A 26,170-nucleotide genomic window follows, 5' to 3' on the forward strand; every position below is an offset into this window, starting at 1 on the left:
CGGGCCAGGGCTGTTCGGGGTTCTGTTTGTACAGTTATGTTTTGTTTATGTTGCCATAGTGACGGGTGACGCCCTCTCGCTGCGACGGTGTGTCCTTCCGGGGTCAGAGGGCGCCCTGTGTGTTGTTGTTGTTGTTGTTGCTGTTGCTGTGCGGTTGCCGCGCTGAGCAGTTAGCTAGCGGCAGTGTTCTTCTGCAGATGTCAATAAACGGCTGTGCTCCCTGGCTAGCTCATGGGAAGCAAGACCAAACGACACCTCCGTCTCCTCGTTGTCTGAGCTCGCCACATTGGTGTCAGAAGTGGGATGATGGTGGCACCCCATGTTCTGACCCGAGTGACTTGGTGCGCCAAAAGAAGGCACCTGGACATTTGCAAAGTGAAAGCAAAAAACAAGCGCAAATTCAAACGCGATTTCAATATGTCACATATTGACAGTGGCTCACCGATGCCAATGACATAATTACCCAGCTACATTTCCGAAAGAATGCAAAAGCATTGACATATATTTTTTCCTTGCTATGATAGCCCGACGGGCAGGGCTGAGATAGATTTTGGTAGCCCGACTGGAAAAATCGCTAGCCCCGGGACATTGGGCTAGCGATTTTGCGAGCCCTGCCTTGTGTTTGTGGACAGACTTGTATCTCTGAGGTTTCACAGCCTTGCATTATACTGTGATGATCAAGTGCTTCCTTAATGTTTTTTTAGCAGCAGTCAAACTACAGTATACCTGGATACATGATCAAACTCTCTCAGCTCTCCAATACTCGTTCAAGTTGGTTGTGATCTGGCTTTTAAAACCCCAGCATACTTTACCTAGTGCCACCAGGTGCCTTTGAATAAGATAGTGACAGTCCAGATCCTTCAATAGTGCACATTTTCCTAGGTATACTTTCTTGGTGCACAACTTTTTAAAACACCTGGCAGGTAGGATGTTCAAAGCTTTAAAGAACTTGCTGTGTCTCTTGATGTTATCCTAAGATCATAGGATGAGGAGGCTACACCACTGGTTGCAGGACTACATCTTATTTTTGAGCCCGAGGATGTGGTGGATAGAAAGATGGCAGTGGCTAAGAGCATTTGTAAGATGCCTTATGGAAAGTAATACCTGATCATGTCAAAAAGGGCAGAAGGTGGCACAATTTCTTGAATTATACAATTTATCTTTTGAATTCAGCCTTTTAGATTTACAAAGCAACTAAAAACTTTTTTACTAAATCTGGGAAAGTTTCAGCCTCAAACCTTCAGTTTAGATTGAAAAAATAAATTCTATTTATTTCTCTGCTGGAAAAAAGTGGATTGCTCCCTACAGACAGGTTTGTTTTTTCCCCGAAGCGAAGGTATCTTGGCATTTTTTCACAAGTAATGGGTAAAAGGAGCAGTCGATCTACATTCAGACACTCATTTATGGTCATGAGTTCTGGGTAGTGATAGAAAAAAAATGAGGCTGTGGATGCAACTGACTGAAAATGTTTTCCTTTGCACAGGAGCTGGGCTCAGGCTTTCGGGTTACACTCATACCAAACTAATCGTACCACGGCAGGTCACGTTTAACCCCCAAAATTACAGTTTGTTTGACACGTGTGATTGCTCTGTGCTGTGCCCTGACCTGCTTGAAGAGGTGGGTCCAGGTGAGATTTAGTGGTCCTCACATAATAGGAGTACAAAATCTGCCCAAGAACAGTATGCAGTGTTTCATATAGCTACAGTGAAAAACGGTTTAGGCAATCAGCAAATGTTTGGTGCATGTGAGAAGACAGTGTGACACTACTTTCCCAATCAAGCCACAAAATCTTTGAAATCATGACCCCTTTTGTACTCTGCAAATGTGTTTTTCAAGTATGATATTTAAGTTTGAGTGAGCATGAGAAAGGGGATTTGAGATGCTGAGATGAACTGATGTGTACTCCGGTCCCAATCGTTAAATTCTGTGTATGCGCAGGCCAGTGAGAGAGCAGGGACTGTTGTGCTAGTGCACGCTACATGGCAGCCGTACCGAATGGAAGCACGCCCTTGGAGACGGAGTGGGAAGCTCGTACATCTGAGGGAGCTTGGAGTAGATCCACTACTCCTTCATGTTATAAGGAGCCAGCTCAGGTGGCTCATGCATTTCACAGAGAAAGCTACTCTAAGGACTTTGGGTTAGATCGAAATTCCTCCAGATACATTTTATATGTTATCTGGCCTGCGATAAACTCGGGATCCCCCAGGAGGAGTCTGGAAATGTTGCTGGGTAAAAGGAAGTCTGGGATATTCTGCTTAATGTGCTTCTACAATGATCCGACATTGGACAAGAGAAAGAAAATAAAGGACGGGTTAGTCGTAAACACAATTTTTTTTTATTTTGACCAAAATCCTTTCCTTGTTGACTGATAAGAAAAACCTCCCAACTCCAAATGATATGCTTTTAGCAGTAGGAATTTGGAGGCAACTGCTGTTTTTGCCGTAAACTCCTCACTTCCCCGAAAATACCCTCAATCCCTCAATCTTCCAAACAATTATCCCATTTACGCAGATTGCATAGATTCAAACTATTCAAAGAGTAGACGCTCGCTTCTGTGGCTTCACAAATGTGGTGTGGGTGTGATTTGAGCACAACAGGAGAAATGGTGGAAACATGACCATGGGCTGTCACTCTTCCTGTGGAGTATTTCTTCTGAGCTCATTAGACACTATGCTAGCACCACAAAAACAGGAGCAGGGGTCTGCTGTTACCGAGACGGCTGAGAGATGGAAGAATAGATGGAGAGCGAGAACAGGGGAAGAGAGAGAGGAGATAGAGGTGGTACTGGTGGGGTCCCTCACCCTCATACAGCACTGCGGAAAACAACAAGCACATTATAATACAACTCCCAAAACACCTTCTTTCAAAATGCAGCCTGGAGAGGAATTAACAAGTGGCTGCTTACTCTTACAATATACATCAAAGGCCTAAAAGTAAGCCGTAGCTTCAACCTTCACACCAAAGGAGAACTAAGACTTCAGAATCTAAACTACAATGAAAATACAAAATGAGTTGCATGACCTCGATTGAGATTAGTACAACGCTGAACCTTCAGTGGACGTGCAGGGGTGGATAAATGACCCGTGATTTGCTAAAATAACATGACAGATTTGAAATATTAACTGAGCACTTTCTGTTTCAAGCTATTGTCAAGACTTCTAAAAGCCGTTAAGTGGGCCCTTTTTTATAAGGAGGACGAGAAATCTTTTATTTTTTTCCCCAAAGTAATTTCTTACTGCTGAAACAGAGTAGGAGCAACAACTTCTGCCACGATGTTCTTTCTAGACGATTCAAAATCCTCTCTTATTCTTCAGCATCAGCAACTAAGTTGTCCTTCAAGAGGACGCATCACATCAGCCAATCCCTTGTTCTTGCTCAGTGGTCAGCAGAACTTTGCAGGCTCCGTTGAAGAAGCTTAGCACAGACTGACTCGTGTGCTTTGACTCACTCATTATTCAAGCTGTTTGAGATTAGAGGGAGATGAATCAGCAGTGTCCATTAATTAATGTTTTGATAACTTCCCCAGTCCATTAGACTGCAGCCCCTGTACCCTAAACACTTGCAGCAATAAACAGATTAAAACTGCTCAAAAATAGTCCACATTATCTTTATTATATAAACATGGTAGGGGATTTTTAATGCACTTTTTGAGTACACTGTTATTATTATCCTAATGCTGTATTTTATAGGTTGTATATAATTTAAAGGTTACAGCCTAACACATTCACCAGCAGAAACTATATTATCGGCTTAACTGACTCATCAGTAAATGATATTAGTGGCTATTAGTGGCCTGCATTTTTGCAGGTTGCAAACAGTAAAGCATTGATACATTGGACGAACGGTGCATCGGCTTACATCTGCGGTGTTGACTGATATCGGCCTATCGACAAGTCAGGTGACATTTACCTATGGCAGAAACATGTTTATCTGTTGTGTCACATCAATCAGTCGGGGTCGCAGGGGGAGGGGTGGTGGGCTGGAGTCTATCCTAGCAGATGCTGGGTGACAGAGCTGACAGGCTGCTACTCCATTGCGGGGTTAACATAGACAGACTGATAACCCTTCGCACTCAGACCTACAGCCCATTTAGACTCACCAGTTAACCCATTAAGCATGTTTCTGGGGAGCCTTGCAGGAGCCTTCTTGCTGTGTGGCGACATTGTGCCGCCTTCCAGTTATTTAAAGCAATTAAATAACAGGAGGCACATTTGAAATATACTTTCCCATTTGTATAATTCCTAAATTTACTCTTACTGCCATCCCCCATAAAAAAGCTTTTTATCCAGCTATAACGACTTTACATATCTTCGTTATTGCTTTCTTGTAACCAAATTAGAGGTATCCTTGCCAAACATAAATTACATTAAAAAAATAACATCATCCAGTCATTATTTATCTTAAAATGTTCCGCTTTCAAAATTGGTATTTGACATAAAACTCAGTAATTGTTGCTGAGTGCAAAGATAAATAAATAACAAGGGCACAACATTTAATACTAACTCAAACACCATCAGTCAAATGAAGCAATATTGTCAGCAGCGTGAACCTGAATCAAACTCAATTCTTAAGAAAATTCAAAATATTATTTTCTTTTAGTTGGAAAAGACTTGATTTCCCAAAGCTCTGGAGCAGCTGTTTAGTCAACAGCACACCGCTATCACAAGTATTCCCAGTAGGTTAAATGTGATTTATCTGACAAGGAGTTTAATAGAATAGAATAGCCCTTTATTGTTACTGTACATGTACAAAGAAATTATGGGTGCTCCACACCAACTGTGCAGGAGTAAAAAAATAAATAAAAATTAAAGACATCAGGAATAAATAGCAAACAGAAGAAATATATACAGTCTGGAGGAATATATACAAACTAGAGGAATATGTACAAAACAACAGAAAGGGACACAATGTGCAATTGGTTCAGTCCGGAGCGACATGACAAACATAATGAGACAAAATAGCATCCACCCTTGCTGACAGATGAGAATAAAGAACAAGTTGCATCAAGAACCATTCCAAACTTTCCAATCCATCGGAATCGTGTGCTTCCAAGAATATCAGTTCTGGATTATTTTTATAACAGCTCCCGTGCTGCAAACCCATAACGTCAAACTCATGGCACTAGAGGTTCTGTACACCTGAGTCACAACAAAGTTTTTTTTCCTGCTGTTGCACTCTGTTCAGACTCAGAAATGAAAAAAAGTTCATTTAACCCATGAACACCTAGTTTGTCTTCCCTCCGCAAGAAAAAAAAAAATTCAAAAAATTAATCATATGTGAATCGATAAAGAGTCTGCAAGCAGAATCAATAATGGAACTGGTATAGATAGATTTCTTTTTTTAATCAATATCCATTTCTTTACTTGATGGAGAGCAACTGCCAATTTCCATTAGCAATGACAAGAACACAAAGCTGTGACAGACCATATGCAGCACTCCAGCTCTATTTCAGGCTGCCCACCAGCCAAATCTACACCCACCATGTGCTCTGGGCCGGCCTCTCACAGAAAACCAAGGCACACAACCATGCTGCAGCATTTGTGAAGTACCACTGACAGCCAAGTATTCTTTCCTGCGAGGGAAAATTGCTCCAAGTTAGAGTGCGATTGGAAAGCCAGAGGCACTGCACAGGCATGTTGTGCTCTATCAGGACTGCGCTACACGGCGGGATGTGAGCTGTGCGGTGATCATCGTGTAGCGAGTGAGAACGCCATGACTGACTGCCACTAAAGCCTAATCCATCCTGGCTCCCACTGTCTATAAGTTACAGAGATGGAAAAGCCTGATAAAAATGTTGTCTGGGGCAGCAGCATCACTGTGTCCAGGAGGAAGAATCAATTCTGTAAGTAATGTCCCACAGAGACATCCAACCCCATTTTTAACAGCCATCTGAATCTTGGCATTTATCCCCGCGGTAAACTTCCCCCTCATCTAAGACAACCTCCTTCCTACTTTATAGATGAGTTATATTGTTGACAAGTTTGTCTCCCTACTTATTTCTCCTCCACTGCATTCCTGTTTTATATCTCTTATAAACCATGTGCTGCTAAGGGCTCACACCTCTAGGACCACTAGTACTGGATTTAGGAGTACAGGTGACAAACTGAGTGGAGATTGGAGGCTGGAGGTTGACGGCAAAGTCTTTCTCTATCTATATAAACTTAAGAAGGCACCTTTGCCTAGACCTAAAGGAAAAGCACAGAACATCAGTCAGTCTTTGATGTGGTGATGTAGCGTAGTCGGAATAAGAAGGATGCCCTGAGCCATACTTTTTGCCTCAACAACTGGTGACCTTGACTTCCTTCTTGGGTTTACTTCTGGTGGGAACTGCACTAGAAGTACAAACAATATTACCCACGGGGTAGGGACAGCAGGACTTGGATTACTTTAGGTTTAGTTTTGCAGCTTGTTTGCTCAAACTGAGCTGCTCTTCAAGCATATATACAGTGTTTGACGGAGACTAACGCACTGCTTTGGTGTTTTTCACCCCTGCCAGACAAACAGAACTGAGTGAAATTTACTACAGCTATCTTCACCATACACAGATAAATGCACTTGATTAGCTTTACTCCCTATTAAAGCGTCAGGTTGAATAACTATGAGACCGCAAAAATAAGAGTGTGCGCGCAAGACAGGCAGAGGACAGTGGAAAGCAGACTGTAAACTGAATTAGCCGAGCCAAATGTGACATCCTGCAGAAAGCAGCACTGTAAATACAACAGTTAAGGACAATCGTGTTATCTTACCACCAATAAACTTCAGCAGAGGAGCGCGTCTGAGCAGAGCTGGCCAACTATGTCACTAAGCCATGTCTCTACCAATAAAAAAAAAAAAAAAAAAAGAATCCCCTGTACTGGTTTAAAAAAATAAAATAAAAAATCTTGTTATCTAGACTGGAGAAGCATTCACCTGACTGGGAGGACTGGTGAGCGCTGTTGGCAGCGCTGGCAGACTACTGAAACGCTTTCCGCTAATACTCCCATTGTTCCCACCCACTCTGGCACAGCTCCCCTCCCAGCTTTGAACGCATCAAAAACTCACGGATTAAAAAGAAGAAGAAGAAGAAAAAAAATAGCAAAACAGTAAAGCGGCTGTCAGCCGTAGGAGTTACCTTAGCAAGTCAAACACCAGTGAGGACCGAGACGGCATGCCTCCTCATCCTCCCTCCGTGCGGAGACTCCCATTCCTCCTTCTGCGGGTTTCACTTGCAACTTTACATCTAACCTGACACTGTGCGTCCTTTACTCGGTCCGGGAGATTATTTACAAGGCTACCCGCATGCACCCATCTTCACCGAAAAGTGCTCAGTTCAACTATCCCGTCTTGCTTGTCATCCTCCACCAACTTACAGCCACCATGGTTATATTTTGCCAGTTAACTTCCACCGTCGAGCCCAGTTATGTCTTCGGAGGCTTCTTCTAATAGGTTTAAGTCATTTCACGTGGTTTGTTTGCTGGCTGGAGTAGTGCTGTTTTTAATTTACACACGTACAAATTAAACAGCACGGACAGACAAAGGGGAAAATAAGCCGCTGTGTGCCAATACAATAAAGCGGTTCAGGATTGGACGAAAATTACAACAACTTGCCACTAACCCTTTTCTCCAGGAAATACGTCACGTTTAGAGCGAGCGGCTTATAGTGTGCGCTTGATGTGTATCGTCGCAGTCTCCTATAGGGACGGGGCCAGCTGTTGTGTAGCTCGCCTAAAGTCACGCTAATCCCTTTTTTCATTTGACAATAGCAGGATAAATAATAACATTCGTATCATCGTATTATTTTTACTTTTATGATGAACTAGTTAAAAGTCTAAATAAATATAAGAATGGTTAAAGTAACAACTAAAGAAATTGGATGACTGTGTCAAAATTATGCCTGTTTCAAGCTGCAACGCTGATTAGTTTATCCTCACAGGAGGAATTCCGGGACATGACTGTATACAAAACACGCATCCATGCTTTAAGGCTGGCTTGATTTGTACACCTGTGTGTGACTGCCATCTCCTGGATATGAACTGAACTTACAAAAAAACCGAACAAAACAGCACTGGAACCAGTAGAGGGGGCTATAACACAAAGCTCCCCGTTTGAGTCTGACTCGCATGGTTACGTCTACCCCGTTACAGCCTGGTATAAGTGAAAGCCAGCCCGCTTTCAGCAACTCCAGCGTTATAACACGGACCAAAGTTATCCCGGAATAAGGACAGCACGCATGTGCCGTCAACCCGGATGTAGATATCTTAGTGCGCGTCTATTCCCCGTTTCTCCAAGTTATTACAACATTTGCTGTGAGAAATATTTACAGATCTTAACCCCAGCTGGACAAACCTTTGCCAAACCGGGTTAACCATCCGTGACATGTATCGGGCTACGTGGATGTCACATGAGAGTGACAGCTCCACAGTGGTCTCATTTCGGAGCGCTGCATTTTTGATTTAAGGTGAGAGAAACTACAGTGAGTTGGTATAACCTACACTTTTACTGCATGAGTAATGCATTTAAAATCCAGCGTGTGTCGGCGTGCCTGAAGTTGGCCTGACAGAGGCCGCCTGCTCGTTTTCGCTATCATCATCCCGTGTTGCAGAAATCCTCCTCTAACTTAGACGATGGACTTCCGCGGTAGGAGGCATGAGCGAGGCAGCAACTGGACTGACCCGGAGATTGTGGAGCTGCTCCAGCTGTGGTCCGACGAGTCGGTGCAGATTGAACTGGAGAGTTCACTGCGCAACCAGCGCGTGTTTGACCGTATCGCCCACATTTTGCGTGAAAAGGGCATCTACCGCACAGGAGACCAGTGCAGGGAGAAGATTAAAAAGATGAAGCTGGAGTACCGCCGCATCAAGGACAACCACAAAATGAGGTCTTGGAAGTTTTATGATGTGATGGACAGAGTGCTGGCGAATCGGCCGGCTATTACTTACTCCTCCCTAGGCGGAGCTGTCATAGCTCAACAGGTTTTCCAGACCTCTGGGGCACCTGAGGCATACCTGCAAGGAGTGCCAGCGGGCTCTTTTGGTCCTGCTTCCTCCGGTGGGTTTCTCTTTGGCCAGCCCCCAAAAGCTGGAGATCCGCTGGATATCAAATGTGAAGATGTGGAGGAGAGCATGCTGAACTCCGGAGAGGCACCGCCTGAGATGTACTATGGTTCTGGAGATGATCAGGAAACTGATGGGCAGTCTCTACTGGAGCCAGAAGACACCCTGAGCCGAGCCGAGAGCACACTTAATACAAGAATTTCACCTTCAGGTTGTCAGCCGATAACTATCATTATTATTATTATTATTATTATTATTATTAGTTAGAATCAGCATATGTTTATAAAATTGATAGCAGGCTAAAATCTTATTTCTCTTCTTTACATTCTCAGGTTTTAGTGACCTGAACATGACTGGCTCTGCTACAGCCACCACCTTGGCTGCTGGTGGTCCCGTGTCACACGACACATCCGACGAGCCCAGAAAGGAGGGTTCTCGTCAACAGACCTCAGTGAGACAGAGGAAGCGGCGCCGGGGTGGTAAAACATCATGGTGCCATGGGGGCGGTAGATGCGGTGGTCAGGAGAGACTGGATAAAGCCCTAGCCAGCTTCCTGAACTGGCAGCAGTCTGCAGAGGAACGTCTCCTCTCACTGGAGGAGGCGCGGCTGGAGAGAGAGCTACAGGCGGAGGAGCGCAGGGAGCAGCGGGAGGAGAGGAGGGCAGAACAAGAGCGTCAGCATGAGCTCCGCCTGTTCAGCATGCTCACGGGGGTGTTGCTCGCTGTCAGAGAGGGTACGCAAACCACAACACAAAGCGACCCCGCCACCTCACCCTTAGCTCGTTTTTCAGCTTCGCTGATAACAACGCCTGCCCCCTCTGCTCCTTCATCTTCATCCCAGCCACCTCCAGAGGCTCCCACGACAGAGTCTGTTTTTAATCAGGAGACAAAAAAGTCACAGCTCAGATCTGTCAAGGCCTGCAAACTGTCTCAGAATGCTTTGGAAACACTGAGGGGTGAGGAAGGTCCCGGCAATAGCATCTACCTGTCTGAGCGTGGTAATAGCATCCGACTCCATGAAGGTATCCTCCAGGAGGGCTACATCCAATATGGAATGGACCGGCACCATGATACAGACAACCCTGATGTAAGGGAGCACAATGTTGTAAACACCAGTCACAGATGCTTAAGCATTTATTAAAAGCTCCTTCTTTTTCCAGGGTATTATCAACATGGGGACCAGTGAGAACAAACTTTGTTATGATCTTCTTCATAAACGGGTAAGATAAATATTAGATTCAATGCAGTCTATAATGATATGTGTATAGCCATTTACTTGTTATTACTTATTATTATGAATTATTCTGCCTGCTCTTTGACAAAAAAAATCCCATTTCCTTTTCTGCTACAGCTGACCAAGCCTGACATGCTGCACATCAACCCATCCTTGTTGCAGTATTCAGACTGGAGGGGGCACGCTTTGTAAGACACTTAAATGCACATTTATTTTTAATCTTTTCTTAATGAGGATCACATTTGTTATGTGACTCATGGTGAAGTTACATTTTTAACAACAACCTTTCACTGTGCACATTAACCCCATGACCTTTCCGTCTCGCTCTTTCTCAGCCTCAGGGTGGCAGTTGCAAAATTCCTGACTCGCTACTGTTGTTCTCCAAACCCATTAAAAGCTGACAACGTGGGTATTGCTTTTATTATTGAAATAGTATGCACTGTAAGTAATATATGAAATGTGTTTAAGACGGCAGCCACAGCCAGTTGAATATGTAAAAACCTTAGTGCGTTAAGGGAATCATATTAATAACAAAGGTAAAACTGGAACACCTTTTTATTAATCACTCACCTTGCAGTAAGCACAATCCTGAGGACTTTATACTCTTTCCTGCACAATGCCACGGAGCTATATTGCACAACTCCTATATAATGACTCCATAAATGTTATTGACCCTTAAGATAATAATATTTGACACACAGTATACAGGATAAAGGGTAGAAGATGTAATAAATCCCCAGGTTGTGTAAATAAAGTCCTCATCTTGTGACTCATAGCGATGTCCAGCAAATAACATAATTACTGACAAATAAGCCTTTATTCCACTTTTATACTAATGCTCTGGATTATAGCCTCTCATTTTTATCAAAAATGAAGGATATTGAGCTGAATGCTTTATTTCACTAATGATCAAAAAATGTCAAACACTACAATTGAACTGACAGCAGTTCTGGGTTCACCAACTTAATTTGCACAGGAATGAATAGCAGGTTTAGTAGGTGGATTAATTTAAAGCACATTTATCAGGACTCGTGCCATAATTGGGTCTTTCATAACACAGTGGATGCCTGTGTTTGTCCAGGTTGTGGTGATGAATGGCTGTGGTTCCCTCTTCTCATGTATTGCTGCAGTAATTTGTGATCCTAAAGGTAGGTTCAGATATGCTTTGACGTACAATTCATTTAATGCATCCATATCTGTACCGTATGAATAAAAATGAGTGCGCGGTAGAGAGGAAGTCGAGTCCGCGTTCCTCTTTTGCTTGTTTAACAGATAATTGGAAGGATTACGCAGACTTATTTTAAAGAAAACACCCAGCCACATAAATTGCGCATTCTGTTTACCTCTGCTGGCGAAGCTTCATTTTAAGCAGCGCAGTAAATTGTTTTGCTCAGTCACAACGTTAAAAAAAAAAACATGAGCCTCAGAGTCAGCTGGTATTTACCTATTTACTGCCTACCTGAATCACTAAGGCAGAGTGAGTCAGTCATTAGTGGGATGTTTTTGAAATCAGCAGATGCTTTTCGTTGGTGATTTTGGTTCCATGTTAGCAAAGGCAATGACCAGTAACAACTCAAAATAGTACCAGATATGGCTCAGTTAGCATTTGCTGTGCAGTATATACACCCATGAAAATACAATATGATACAGATTATATGTGCACATTTAGTTATTTGTATACTAAAATGAAAAGTGAGATAATAAAAAAGTGCATATTTTAACCTGTTTTGTGTGTTTTGCATCCCGTAGATGCCATCCTTATTCCGACTCCTTTCTACGGCGTCATCACTGAAGATCTTCATCTGTATAGCGATGTAAAACTCTTCCATGTTCCCCTTGATTGTGAGGTAGGAAGGCACAACCCGAGTTACTTGCAGCATTTTGCATTTGAAATGGATGTTTTTGTGCACACTGGAATGTAATGGCCCCTATTCAGCTGGGCTGCTTTTTCTTTTGTTTTTAAAGGCTGATGGCAAAGATAACCGACCCTTCCGCCTCACTGTACGGAAACTAGAAGAAGGTCTGCAAAGAGCTAAGGAAGAGGTAACGTGTGAAGGCATGCTGGTTTGAAACAGTAACATTTAAATGTTAAAAGAAAGACAAAATTACTCGAGCAAAATTCTCAGCGTAGATAAACACCTTGGATGCTTTGTTCTTCTCAGAGACTTTTTTTTTTCAGTTTATCTGTAAAGACTGTGAAGGTACAGTGTAGCAGTTCCTGTTTACTTCCAGTTGAACCTGCCATTTCTTTAAGGGGTTGACAATTCGCGGCGTTATCCTGATGAACCCCCACAACCCTCTGGCTGAAATCTACAGCCTGAAGGAAATGATTACCTTCCTGGAGTTTGCCAAAAGGTATGTTTGCCTCACTATTATCTCACACTGCGGCCTAACGCTGTAATCCTCTTGCTCTACATTCCTTTGGTTCCTTTAAGCGCTTTGCCAAGTCACTGCATATAGTTCCTACTGTGATCTGTTTTATTTTATGACGGAGAGCTCTGTCCCGTGTGTGGAATATCAAACGTTCTTGACGGAGTTTTACAACCTCTCTTAATCACCAGCATATTGTCAAGTGCAGCCATGTGCCAAAGAGACTCCTGCAACATCTATTGTTTTCTAAATGATCTTGCCAGAGTAATTCCCTGCACAGACCCTTCCAGGCACTGAGCTGTTGTAACCATAAACCACAGTGCTTTTACAGTGACACTGGGCATTGAAGGAACCGTTTTACATTGATGTTGCATTTTCCTTGTCTTAAATATCCATTAAGAATATAAAACCAGGCCTTATTATTGCTGCACTGAAAATATGTATATATTTATGTTATCTTCCTGTCTCCTTCCCTGCTTTAGAAATGCTCTCCATGCCATTGTAGATGAAGTGTACATGCTGACAGTGTTTGATGAATCTGTCACCTTTCAGAGTGTCCTCAGTGCAGACAGGTACTGCGTGAACCTAACCTCCGCATGATTAGTCTGTTAGACCTTGAATCATCATAACTGCTGCTGAAGACATCCACTTATCTCATAATGATGTGCCCTTATTTCAGTTTGCCCGATCCACAGAGGACGCATATAATGTGGGGAATGAGCAAGGTATGTGCTGTACAGAGGCCTGGAAGTGGAAAACTGTGAGACTTTCAATAACCGTATACATTGCTTTCACAGTTCATTATTTTTCATTGACTTTGTCATGTCCTTTCTAGGACTTTGCAATGGCAGGAATCAGAATAGGCACTTTATATACGGAGAACAGAGACCTCGTGGAGGCTTTGGCCAAATTGGGCTCTTTTCATGGTGTCTCTGGGACTACCCAGCACCAGGTTGCACAACTGCTTCAGGATAAAGGTAAGATCTGAGCTTTTTGTGTTCTTTTGCAGTCACACTGCTGTTGTAACATCAGATTTATCAGAAAAACCACATGGAAAATAATCCTAACATGAGCACAATTTGGACAAAATTATCCAGCACGCTTTACACAAAACAAGCATTTTGTGTATAGCGGAATTTATATTCATAAATGCAAATTACTTTTGATGCAAGCATTTTAACAATTCCACTGTTCTACCTTGTGCGTTCCATGCTTTCAAGAAACACGAGCCTCCCTTTTTTGCTTTCTCTGATATGACAAGCACAGCATGGGGCCTCTGCTGCAGAAAGACTTGTAACATTTAATTTACACTTGCCGACTGTCACTTGGCATTCTCGTGTTGTAGAGTGGATCAATGAGGAATTTTTGCCTGAGAACAGACGCAGGCTGAAAGCTGCGTGCAGCTACTTGACTGGAGAGCTGCTCAGTATGGGCATCCCGTTTCTAGACAGGCCCGCGACACTGTATGTCTGGGCTGACCTTAGAAAGGTAACAAGACCGAAGTCGAATTGAAATGGCTTGCATATGAACGCAACATTCTTCTCATTCTTTTGAGATATATATTCTTTAGGTTTGATTTGTCACTTCTGTTTTGGTAGTATCTCCAAGAGTCATCATTTGAGGAGGAGCTGTCTCTTTGGAAATGTTTCCTCAGGCACAAGCTGCTGCTCAGTTGTGGCCAAGCGTTCTGCTGTTCAGTGCCCGGGTGGTTCCGCATCGTCTTTGCAGACCAACAGCACCACCTTCAGCTTGGTCAGTACCAACAACACTCGTAGTCTCTCTTGGCCAGGCTGTTTATGCCCTCTCAGCCGTTAAAAAAAAAAAAGGTAAATGGCCTGTATTTGTATAGCGCTTTACTTGGTCCTAAGGACCCCAAAGCGCTTTACACTATACACAATCATCCACCCATTCACACACACATTCACACACAGCCGTTCACCTACTCTCTGTTTTAGGAAGAGCAGTGAGCCATTAACATTGGACCAGATTTGTTGGTCCAAAGAAGCAGTGAAAAACAAAACTATTGTACACCTATGTTGTTCACAGTGCAAATGGATAATGACACAAGAATACTAGAAAAGCAACCCAAGAGTCTTTCAAAGAAAAGAAGAAATGAGATTGAAAGAAATGGGATGTTCTTCAATGGCCAAGTCAGTGATCTAAAATCAGTTCCTTAATATAAAGCTGAAAGCAAAACAGCCGCAAACAAGCAGCTCTTTTCAGTGGACTTCAGGTACGATTAGCTGTTATTGCATTGAGGGAGGGAAAGTAAAGGTCATATCCTTTAAATTTTACCACAAATTTCCTGCCCAAGTCCTTTGCTATCCTTGGTCTATTATGAAAAACTGAAAAAGAATAGTTAAACACATGAAAATTGCTCCTCATTCTTGCTCAACATTTATAAAAATGAGGATAAAAATCTTAATTCATTCATTTTCCTCATAGCTATTTTTGAGATAGTGTATGCAGAAAGTTCTTGGCTTGATGTTAACCTCTCCGATTCCAAAAGAAGAAGACTGAGTAGTCTGTAATGACCTAATCGGTTGATTAAAAAAAAAACAAAAAAACATCCTTTAGTTTAGCATTCTAGTACAGCGATATCTTTCAAATTATAATAGTAAAGGCTTTAATTGTTAATATTTAATTGTTTCTGTATTTTTAAATCTACCATAGTTATACTTTGTTTATATGCTATTATTTTAAAGTTTACAGCTTTCTGGATTAAATATGTAGAATGCTTTGTCACCCTGTGCTTATACTAGACAGTGATTAGCACATATTTGTGATATAATTTATTCATTCAAAGGTTTATGTTGTACTGACTTATTTTGTCACTTTGTTTTGTGGTTTTTCAGGCCTTAAGCGAATTAGAGAGGCTTTAAAAGAAACTGAAGCAAAAATGCGAGTCCCGGACAGCAAACAAACCAGTGAGGAGAGCCAAAAGCCAGTAAAAAAGGACAATGCAGGTTCAGACAATGCTGCTACTGTCAATCCAAAAACCTTACCCGAGAACAATTCATCAGATCAGCTGAAGGAGAGGGATAGCCCTGTTCCTGACACAGGCTCGCTGGCCACTGAAGACTGCCAAGCCTCTAAGCCCACAGAGAGTCTTGACACGCTGATCGGTACTCTCAGGCATCAGATCCGTTCCTCTGATTGGCTGGAGAAAAGCACTCCAGAGCTGTCTGCTGGGGAGGACCCAGAAATTTTTGATGTGTTCAAGGTCCTGCTGCAAAGAGCCAGAAAGTAAGCTTAGGATTATACAGGCACGAATGTAGCTGCCAAATTTCAAGAGGCAGTACTTAAGCATCCCTCTTGCTTCCTGTGTTTATGGTGAAAAGCTTGACACAAACACCTGACACAAGGTCAGCTCTGATGTCTGTTTTTGAGGAATGAAATAGCTGAGACCAGGTTAAAGAGAAGTAAAGAAAAAACCCGGCCTGGCATTAAGAACAGGACGGAGTACTTTTCTGTATGCGTCTTGAGGCCTTATTGTTAAGCTGAGAAGTGGATTTATTTGCTGATATTCTAAGTGGATGCCAAATAGAACAACCAAAAATCAGACGTGTCCTAACATCAAACACTACAAGTCTCTTTTCTTATGAATTGTAAATGTTTCTGATTTTCATCTTACGCGGTTTATTTTGTCAAAATGAATTGTACTTGCTGTAAAGTTAATAGTCCACAAATAAATACAGGACGTATTATTTATTTTCTTGACTGTTATTCATTTAGAGTTAGTAGCCTTTAGCTGGAGATGTGTTATTTTGTGTGCTCTTTGTTTGTTTCAGTGTGACATTATCTTTTGTTCTTTGGCATGGGTGGGCTGTGGGCTCTGTTCCGCTGCTGCAAAGGAAAGTGAAGGTGGTGAGAGTAGAGTGACGAACAGGGGGAGATATCTGATGCTGAAGACGCTATTGGCTGACAACACTTTGTAGCCCACTGTCTGTGACAGCGAGTGGGATTTCCTTAACCGTTTCGTGATGCGTAATGACCCGACGACACCCCCCACACACTTTCTACATGACAAGGGTCTGATTTGTTTATTGCAGTCGAACATAATCGCTGAACTGTTAAGGGACTTGTAGATCGAGCTTTTCGAACCTATTCAACTCTGTTTGCTTTTAGACACATAAACTTCTGCTTCCTCAAATATTGAATGGCTGTTGCTGGAGCTTTCACTTTCTCTATACAGCGATTCGGCAAGTCACAGTGGAGAATTCAAGGGGAAATTTCAGCCCTGATGGGTGGGAGTTTCCACTGCGACGGTGGAGGGTTTGATCTGTTGTGGTTGTAAGCATATTATCTCATATGTCAAATGAGTGCTGGAAGTGTTTGTACAGTAGTTTTGGCACAGCACTACTTTTACACTTCCTTCTACTTTTCGGCAAACTCAAATCAGAGTTTAACCTCACAGCTTGGTTCCTGACAGCTTTTTTCCCTTCAACAACAACAACAAAGGTAAGCCAGGGCTTTTATATTTGTAAAGCTCATTTAAATAATCTAAATGCCAAGGTTACTTTTAAGACAGATTATCCCTCTGTCGCTGAACTTCAGCACATCCTAATTACACTCTTGTTTATCCTCGCCCCTGTCTCTTTTAGCGGTGTCAAAATGAAGTTTCTTGAGCTGGATGACTCGATCGGTCGCTTCAGGTTTTCACAGTCCTGTTTGGGATTAGTGGGGTGCCTGTGTGTGTGCTATGCAGTCTGGACACCTTACTGGGTGAAGGACAGGGGACTGTGGACGGAGTGGAACGCCACTGAAAGCGACCAGACGAATCCTAAAGATGATATTGGCATCAACGGTGAGCCAAACGCTTCTCTGACACCACTCTGCAGTCAACAAATCTCGTATCTGTCTTAAGCTTTCACTCTGTGTTAGGTTAAAGGTTTGACTGACTAAAATGTGTTAGGAAAGGCAGCACATTTAATGAGACTTAAGCACATCTTTGCTGTGCTGTTTTGATAAGACTGCTTCTGCTTGCTTCAGCCTTAGGAGAATTTATTTTTCTCAAGAGAGGATCAATATCAAAAGGGAGATTTGACAAAACGCTGAGTTACAGAAGAGATTCTCTGCAGCAGTAAACAAGTTTGAGCTTGCTTCTGTCCGGGTGAATTGCATTCTTTGTTAAGGCTCAGTTCTGTACTGAATGTGCTTGCGAAATCTTTAGTGAGCTAAAACCCGGTCTTTATCATTCAAATCTCATTTCGTGTCATAAACTGACATAAACTGAGTTTATGCTCTTAACAATTAATCTAATATTGTATAAGTCCTCTGCTCTCATACACAAAGAAGGAAAGCAAATGAGAAGGGACTCAAGATAGTTGTCTTTTTGCTTGACAATATATAAAAAAATAACAGTAATAATGGTGATTAGAAATGATTAATGATACAACGAAAAAATATCAGTTATGACAACAACAAAAAGTCTTTTCCTCATGCTGAAAAGAAACTCTAATGAATGAGTGATCAATATTAAGATTATTAAGAAGTACCACAAAATTATTAATTTACTAAAAAGATAAAAATATAGTAAATAGCTGTTAACTGCAATAGTTCAAAGTTGACTTAAAGAGATATATTATGCTGTGTCTGTTCTAAAATGAAAAAGAACGATACTGAATATTGAGTTTCAGGTAAGGAGATAAACATATAAAGGTTATCCCTGAACACTTGGTTTCCTGCAGTTTTCATCAGTGACATTAGCTAATGACATCATTTATACATCTGCTCCTGGCCGAAACCTTGTTTCTTCTCAGGAAATATTTATACACATTCTCGTCAAGCATCAAATCATCTGCCGGAGTAGCAGAATAATAGTCATTTGATGTACTTCATTTAAAAACCAACAGTGCTGGGAAATACAGTCATTTGGCAACAGCACAATATCATTTTTCTAGGTACTCTTTTAGCGCATCCCACATGTCTCCCCTGGGGGTATTTCTAGAAAAAAAAAAAGTATATAAGGCTTGTGACAAATTTGTGAAACTTGGCCAGACAGAAGAAAGTAGACATTTAAGAAACAGGGTTTTTTTTTTAAAAAAAAGCCCAGAGCTAATAGGTTATTACCTTTTTCCAGTGGACTCTTCAAGTGCTGCAAAACAGCTGGTATTAAATAAATAAGGACTTAATTGAATAGTGAAGTATGGACAGTTACTCTGGTGGAGTGCCAGAATAAAAGTGTAGAGGTGGAAAACAGCATAATCCTGTTTTCCAAACATTTAATCCTAAGTGCACTCACAGATCATTCTCTAGCAAAGGCATTCGAGGATAAAATAAGGGATATATTGTGGGAAATTTGACATTGTGTAGTGTTTATCATGCTCGTAGTGGAAATGAATGTGTAAAAATGAATATAAGTGTAGTTACCCATTCTAATTTTTGTCTGTTGTTTTGTGTCCTGCAGCTCTGGAAGCAGAGAGGGTCTTTGGAGTTCTCTCCTTCCTGATGGCCGTGAGCACGGCTGCTCTGTGTCTGGTGTTTGCCCTCTGCTGGACATCCCAGACGGTGCGCTCCTACTCAAACACTCGCGCTCTCCTCATTGTACAAAAGGCGCTCTACCCCACTACCCTGCTGCTGTTCACCATGGCCCCCACAGGTGTGTAACATATATTCATTTCCTATGACATCCACATATGTAAACACGGTGTTTCTTGGATTTCTGTTATTCTGTTTCTCCATTTCCAACTACCCTCCAAATGGCCTTTTGGTTTATGTCATTCATGTCAAGCTCTCACCTACAGAAGTTGTTTCATGTACTAGTCATTTATGTACCCCGCTGGGGAGCGCACAGAGACTTTATTTTCTTTGGAATTGCAGTTCATTATCATGCAAAGTCTTTCCTAAAGCTCCAGGCATGTAATAATTGTGCTTAATACCTTTTTTCTTTTAGCGGTAATCATACTAGAGTTGACTCATTTTCGCCATCTGTCTACAGGTTTCTTCTTCCTCCTGAGCTGGTCTTTTTTCACATATCAGCACCGTGAAGAAATCCGTCAGGACTTCTCCAGTCTTGGCTCCTCCTATTGGCTGGGGGCTTTAGGTTGGACCCTGCTGCTCGTCGTGGAGCCGATCGTCTTTATCGTTGAACAGGCTGTCGTGCCAGACATTCTACCTGACTTGGAGAATGCTGTGGAGCCATGGCGGATTTCCTCTCCATCTGAGGCCGACGAACAATCTTTTAGTCAAAGTTCTCATCCTTTTAGCCCCAAAAGCAACAAGGGTGTGATGAAATATATGTCTGAATTTTGAATGGAGTTCAGAAACAATAAGGACATGAATATGAATATGACGCTAAAGGACTGTGCACTGAAAGAATCCTGAAGTCAGAAGAACTGAAGTTTCCTGCTGGGCTTACTGTGGAAGTCATTTTCTGGTTTGTTGACTGGTTCACTGGTTTGTTGATTGAAATGAAACCACAACACACTAAGGACTAATAACATACCAACTAGTGAAATACACAACTAATGATAGGTTTGTGCCTCAGCCAGGATCAGGTCCAGGTATAAAGGGCTCTGAGTTCAATCTACGTAAACAAGACATTCAGTTAGTACATTTATCTAAATAGTGCTGCTGCGATATATCTTACCTGAAGTCATTGTTATGGCCATGTGACACTTCAAATAGTAATTGTCATGTAAAAGATGATAGGTACTGATTAATGTTGACAGATTTACACATTACAAGCATTTTTGGTCTGTTACATATGTTTTTCTTTTTTTGGAGATTTAACTTGGGTTTATTTATAAACAGATGAGTAGTTCTCAGATATATTCGTGAGCCCAGACTATAATTTCAACTACAGCATTGTTTTAATGCAGAGCTCCATGAGGGCCTGAAGATCATGGCCATTCAGTACTTGTTTTCAGCCGTGTCCCTTATGCACATTTCTTTTAATAGTAGATTGCACTGTAGTTAAGGAAATTCCCACTTGCAAATTCTTTGCAATTTTTACAGTAAGAAACATTGGTGCGCATCAACAGAATCCCAACTATTGTCAGCTAGCTGTCATTTGGCAGGACGTGGGGTACATCTTTGAGTGGCTGCCAGTCCGTTGTAGGACTAACAAGAAACAATGTTCTTGAACGGTCTGCCTGCACTACCTTTCACACTGGTGGACTCTTCTCCTTTAGACTTTTGAAACACTCTCTTTTCTTTTCTTTTTTTATACCAAGTCTTTATTAATTGTGAATTTTGTTACTTTGTTGTTTTTTGTTGTTGTTGCCCATTTTGTTATCAAAAAACAATAAAACTTCTCGGTATAACACGTATCTTGTCTTTAAGTTATTTTCAGTAAATACAAGTTTTCATTTAGTTGCAAATGATTCGATTCTGTTTTATTTACACGTAGCAGCTTACATGTTTTTTTTAAAAGTTAAATAGCAGTTGTGTGTGTGTGTATACATTCCTGTGTATACCATAGAAAAGAGCAACAAAAAAGATCTAGGCACATATCCAAACTTTTTTTCTACTGTAACTGTTCAACAAAACTTCGTCTGCCTGTGGTAGACTCTAGCTTTTATCCTGACTAAGCAACCCTCAGCAACTCACAGTTTAAAAAGCGTTGTTCCTTTTAGAAAAGTATCTGGATGTTTTTAAGGGAAGCAGAAGCTTGTGTGGTTGAGCGCTATGGTTCTTTGTTTGGACAGTTGCCCACCAGCCCGTGGGTCTTGAATGTGTAGTGAAGCAGAGTTCTTCCCTTGCAAGTCCTACATCTGCTTCCTTTTTTTGAAAAACTCTTTCATTTCTTGCATGCAGCTGCTGGTTCTGCAGAACATTTGGGGCACCAGACAGCAAACTGCCTCCCAAGTCGTTATTTACTTTCTTTCACACCTTCCCAAGAGGAAAGGAAGCGCTCAGATGCTGGACTGCTCATGTTTATGTTCTCAACCTGCCAAAGTGGGGGAGAATTAAGTGGCTCTGGCTTTGTTAATTGGGCGTTAATCAGGTGTTGCTCTAATTAAAAGGCAGTTCCGCCCTGTTGGGCCCTGGTAATGAGTTTGTTATTAAATCCAAAGAGGATTTTTGTCTCTTTTTCAATTTACCAACAGGGTAGTGGTTAATTGCTGTGTAAATGAGGGGAATGTCCTTGAAGGTCGCGTTGCATCAGCGTGCGATCCATGAACAGAATTGTTCCAAAGAGCTTCCTCATTCTATCTTCAAATTATTTAAATTCACTACAACCTCTTGTATCCAGCTGTGCCTCTCTTGATTCAGTTGCTATTTTTGAAAGAACATTTTTTTTAAACATTATTTGTTAAAATGAGAGACTTAGTAACCCATTTTCTTTGTAAATAAAAGCACTTCTAAAATTGATTTTCTTTTAATCTTAAGTTGCTTTTATTTCCCTTCAGTAGATGCTGTCTGGGCACTTGAAAGAACACAGTCTTTCATGGCTGCCAGTGTCTCATAAACAAACCCTAGCCTTTTCACCTTCCACCACTACAAATGCTGCTCTTTTACCCTCCTGAAAGCATCAGACTAAAGGTTGCGAATGCCTTCAGAGAAAGGCAGGACAAATCAATATGGAGATAGAAAGAAAGAGATAGTGAGACAGTTAGGCACAAAGTAAGAAATGACAGATGAATAGCAGAAGATGTTACATACAGATAGACAGGTGGCCAGATAGTCACAGAAAGATTGCGGGTGTTGATTGTTGAAGGGCATCTGCTATAGAGACATCAATCAGAAGATGGCACCAAGATTGAGTGTTTCCTGCCTGTGGCTGGCAGCATGTGTACAACATAACCTGGGCTAAACCACTGCTCTTCATATCAATTAGAGTCCAATTATACAGCCATGTCCTACTAATTATGCTGCACCGCCACTATGCCAATCCTCAGCATAAAGTATGTGTTTCTCCATGCTGTGTGCCTGTGCTTGTGTTCATTGAGATAAATAAATATCGTCACAGAGTGCCAAGACGCGCATTCTTAATCTGATTTTCAGAGCTATAAGTTTGAATTTTGCAGAGGAAGGAAAAAAACAAACAAAAAAACCCCCAAGAGAGCAAGAATCGCCAAAAACTGTTATTTTCTCTTGTACCTTTTGGTGGTGCTGGTGTAACACCTATCGTTTTGACTTTTGCAAAGAATTCTGGTGAAATGGGGGAGACACTGCTTTCATTTGATGAGTAATGTAATCACAAAAAGTCTGTGCATGTCTGCATGTGTGTGTGTGTGTTTGATTTTGATTTGCAAGGTATACAAAGTGTGATTAATATTCTCAAGCATATTTTGCAGGGTTTTGAGCCAGAATGTGCCGGACTACTTAATAAGTCAAGTTTTATTTGGCTCGATCTGGGAGCGTGGTGAATTATGAAATAAAGCTAGGACTCCATGCTTTTTGCAGTTTTATTTCTCCGTGGTTTGCATAATTCAGTCAGAACATTTGTAACTTTCCTGACAGGTTAATGCTGTTGGGTTCAAAGTGAAGACACTGAGGAAATACACAGAAAGACAAGACAGCAGGGAGAAACAGACATAAAGATCAGAGGAGGCGAGAACAAAGGGGGAGAGAGGATTTGAGATGTCACAAAATAGTTTCACACTGTCCTTGTATTCTGTGCGTGTCGTGTAGTGTCAGATTTAATGAACTTTGCACCTTTCTCTCCATCCCTCACCACCGCGCTCTTGCTATAGCTCTAAATCTGAGTTTGACCACTGCAGTGCTGTGCCCTCTACTGCATTGTCATCAGTATAAGTGGACAGTCTTTGAAAATGGAAAAGTCAGGAAATTTGATGTCTGCAGTCCTACAATCTCATAGTAAAGCAGGGAGCGAGTGGGAGTGAGAAAGAGAGAGGGTGCATGAGAGTGCACCTTGTGTCCTTCAGTTATTTTTCTCGCAGCCGCTCAGTACGTCTTGCCTGCAGAATCTGCAATGAGACATTGCTCTTTGTGACTGGACCAGACCACCTGGTTACAAGAAGACATACACAGTAGCAGAGCTTAGAAAAGGGAAAAAAGGGAGTTTCTTGATCATTCTGTGATCACTGAATTTAAGTGCAAGATGTGTGTTTGGGGTTTTCTTTTTGTATTGTCAGACTCTTTCTGCTGTCTCTGCCACCAAGTTTGCTTTTGTGTCTTTGAGTTTGGACTTGTGATGTCTGTGGGCTTACCCCTTTTGCCCAGCGGTACCCTTGTTCGTAAGTGGTGTCGCCTTGGACATTTCGGTCTAGACAATAAAGCCGTAGTCACATTCTCGTCACTCTAGTCATCCCTGGCCAGCTGTATCCTCTCTCTTCTCTTATCTCTATGTGACCAAGGAAATTAAATTACAAATATAATCACTTGGCTCCAGTTTCTTTAACAGTGTGTTTCTGCTTTGCATATAGAGTGAGCTTGCACACTCTATATGCTTGCGCACTCTATATTCTATCAGCCTCCAGGAGACGTTGTGTGAAGTTACTTACTGGCCTATTTACGATAATGGGCTCTGCTCTACTTGGGAGTCACACACCTTTTCACAATGACAATGAATGGCATGAGGTGGTAAAGGAGGTAGAGGAATGTAAGACATGGAAACCTTGTTGCTTTAATCTTTGCAAAAATTATTGTGCATAATTACAAGTCTAAAAGGCAAGCAGCGATGATAAAATAGACAAAAAAACTCACTATCTTGACACCTCATGGATTTTAATGCAGTATATGGAGCAATAACAAGAAAAATCTGTCATGAACTTTACTTTTAACCTAGCAAATAATGTGCTATTAACCCATTTAATCCAGAATTTTTCAAATTTTTCAGTGACAGTTTTTTTTATTAAATGGAAAAGTAGGTGAAAAAGTGTAAATAATGTTTCAGCTGTGAGACTCGAGTGTGGGAATTAATATATTTAAACTAGAACACTATGACAACCCCTCAAACTCAAACTCAAAAATTTAAATTTATTTTTTAGTCCTGATATGAATACTGAGACAAAACAAGAAAAAACACAAAAAGCATTATTACATTTTAGTACTGAACATAAATATTGGTGGTGGATGGAGGATGCTGGACAGGCTTGGCATGGTGAAACACACAGTAAGGGTCCACTGATAACATCTAGCAGATGCACAACTTTGAAACATTCCAAGGAATGCTGGGGACATTAATGGACCATGAGCCATACATCTACTGATGTACAAAGTTACAGTTGTAAAGCGGTTAATGGCAGTCATGGAAATAGCATGGCAACCGGATGCTGGACGCCAGAGATGAAGGGAGCTGTCAAGCTTGAGAAGGAGTCCTATCGAGACTGAATAGCTTGAGGGAATTGGGAAGTAGCTGACAAATACAGAATGCAAATCTGACAATAACTGAAGCAAAACTTGTGTGGGAAGAGTTTGGTGAGGCCATGGAGTGGCCCTTAGTTGGCTTTAAGGTGATTCTACCAAACTATATAGCAACACAGGAAGGCATGTCTTCCAATTTCAGGGACATCACACTCCTCAGCTTGTTCAATAAGGTCTACGCGAGGGTGCTGGAGAGGTTTGTTATTTGAACCTTGGGTTCAGGAGCAAATGTGTGGACACATCTTAGTCACAGAACACTGGATGAACTCTATATCTTATCAACAATATTTGAGAGTGTTTGAGAGTTTTCTCAAACAGTCTACATGTAACTTGTGGATTTAAAGCAAAGAATTTGAACATGTCTCCTGGGGTGTCCAGGGCAGTGCTTCAGGTGGATGAAGTTTCAGGAAGGGTGTTGGTGTATCCAGTGCTCATAAGCCCCCATTAACCATGTACAAGTTTGGTTCACATTGCTGACTATAAGTCAGACTTGGTTGCTGGACTCAGTCAGAACTGCCTTTTGTCATCTTTTCTGTTCATGGTTTTTATGGACAGATTTTCTAGGTGCAGGTTGCAGGTGCAGAAGGTTCAGCAGTTTCAGGATTTCACCTCTGCTTTTTGCAGACGATGTACTTCTGCTTGCTTCGCTGACCAAAGACTTCTAGTTTGCACTAAGGTGTTTTGCAGCTGAGTGTGAAGTGGCTGGGATGGAAATTAATACCTTCAAGTGTGAGACCACAGTTCTCTGGTAGAAAAGGGTGGAGTGCCCCACTCCAGGTTGCGAACAAGCTGTTGTCTCAAGTGGAGGAATTTAAGTATCTCGGGGGCTACCTGCAGCTTTTGTGGTTGGTCCCTATGGTAGATAGAGGCTTTTGGCACTTCATCACTTACAGTGGAGAGGGATGGGGGAGAAGGTGTGGGGAGGGGGACGTCAATGTCACTGATAATGTTGTTCCTGTCATGATCTTTTCACACGAATTTGGCATATGCATTCAACAGCCTGGTTGGCAAATAGCCTGTCTCCCCTTCATACTCCATATTTGACCCAACACTATCACAATCGCTGTCCTTGGTGATTGTGATAGTAAGAAAAAGAATGATCAGTCTGTTTAAGTGTGTGTAGGGTGTGCTACATTATCCTGCCGGCCACTAATGATAGCCAATAAGATGTTTAGTCATTCTACAACCACACAGAACAAAGTCAAACACGATGTGCACAAAAACAAATGGTCCCATCTTTATGTAACGTGCTCTAATA

General features: G+C 41.7%; 3 protein-coding genes across 7 annotated transcripts in view; 2 read left to right on the top strand and 1 right to left on the bottom strand.

Annotated features, from left to right (window-relative positions):
- The window catches only part of furinb (furin (paired basic amino acid cleaving enzyme) b), a 94,126-nt gene extending 86,544 nt beyond the window's left edge, over positions 1-7,582 (bottom strand). The window contains exon 1 of one of the 2 annotated variants that reach the window (XM_026176391.1): positions 7,112-7,582. The gene's annotated coding sequence lies outside the window, so the exon portion shown is untranslated. The other variant, XM_026176392.1, reaches the window with a different exon arrangement.
- Positions 7,583-8,158: 576 nt separating this feature from the next.
- On the top strand, positions 8,159-16,347 carry accs (1-aminocyclopropane-1-carboxylate synthase homolog (Arabidopsis)(non-functional)). Of its 3 annotated transcripts, XM_026176390.1 has the most exons (16): positions 8,165-8,437; positions 8,582-9,243; positions 9,365-10,119; positions 10,193-10,252; positions 10,384-10,454; positions 10,602-10,671; positions 11,348-11,414; positions 12,016-12,113; positions 12,232-12,309; positions 12,521-12,621; positions 13,119-13,208; positions 13,316-13,361; positions 13,472-13,613; positions 13,982-14,124; positions 14,235-14,388; positions 15,492-16,347. In XM_026176390.1, the coding sequence occupies exons 2-16, from the start codon at positions 8,604-8,606 to the stop codon at positions 15,884-15,886; spliced, it is 2,910 nt and encodes a 969-aa protein (XP_026032175.1). In that variant the 5' UTR covers positions 8,165-8,437; positions 8,582-8,603; the 3' UTR covers positions 15,887-16,347. The 3 variants fall into 3 exon arrangements, 2 of the variants coding, with proteins under 2 accessions (XP_026032175.1, XP_026032174.1); XR_003272980.1 differs by having other exon boundaries at positions 8,159-9,243; positions 14,235-14,462; positions 15,492-15,548; XM_026176389.1 differs by having other exon boundaries at positions 8,165-9,243.
- Positions 16,348-16,414: 67 nt separating this feature from the next.
- LOC113027018 (uncharacterized) lies at positions 16,415-20,826 on the top strand. 2 transcript variants are annotated; one of them, XM_026176395.1, is made up of 4 exons: positions 16,415-17,097; positions 17,241-17,443; positions 19,046-19,237; positions 19,577-20,826. In XM_026176395.1, exons 2-4 carry the CDS (start codon positions 17,251-17,253, stop codon positions 19,888-19,890), a joined length of 699 nt encoding a protein of 232 aa, XP_026032180.1. In that variant the 5' UTR covers positions 16,415-17,097; positions 17,241-17,250; the 3' UTR covers positions 19,891-20,826. The 2 variants fall into 2 exon arrangements, with proteins under 2 accessions (XP_026032180.1, XP_026032179.1); XM_026176394.1 differs by having other exon boundaries at positions 16,415-17,443.
- Positions 20,827-26,170: the final 5,344 nt, after the last annotated feature.

This window comes from Astatotilapia calliptera, chromosome 7 (genome assembly GCF_900246225.1).
Source record: "Astatotilapia calliptera chromosome 7, fAstCal1.2, whole genome shotgun sequence".
Classification (NCBI taxonomy): domain Eukaryota; kingdom Metazoa; phylum Chordata; class Actinopteri; order Cichliformes; family Cichlidae; genus Astatotilapia; species Astatotilapia calliptera.

Coding starts and splice junctions, on each gene's coding strand:
- LOC113027018 (XM_026176394.1), top strand. CDS start 16,948: ATGTCAAATGAGTGCTGGAAGTGTTTGTACAGTAGTTTTGGCACAGCA. Junction 17,444..19,045: donor AGATGATATTGGCATCAACG/GTGAGCCAAACG, acceptor TGTGTCCTGCAG/CTCTGGAAGCAGAGAGGGTC. Junction 19,238..19,576: donor GTTCACCATGGCCCCCACAG/GTGTGTAACATA, acceptor ATCTGTCTACAG/GTTTCTTCTTCCTCCTGAGC.
- accs (XM_026176389.1), top strand. CDS start 8,604: ATGGACTTCCGCGGTAGGAGGCATGAGCGAGGCAGCAACTGGACTGAC. Junction 13,362..13,471: donor TAATGTGGGGAATGAGCAAG/GTATGTGCTGTA, acceptor TGTCCTTTCTAG/GACTTTGCAATGGCAGGAAT. Junction 13,614..13,981: donor ACAACTGCTTCAGGATAAAG/GTAAGATCTGAG, acceptor CTCGTGTTGTAG/AGTGGATCAATGAGGAATTT.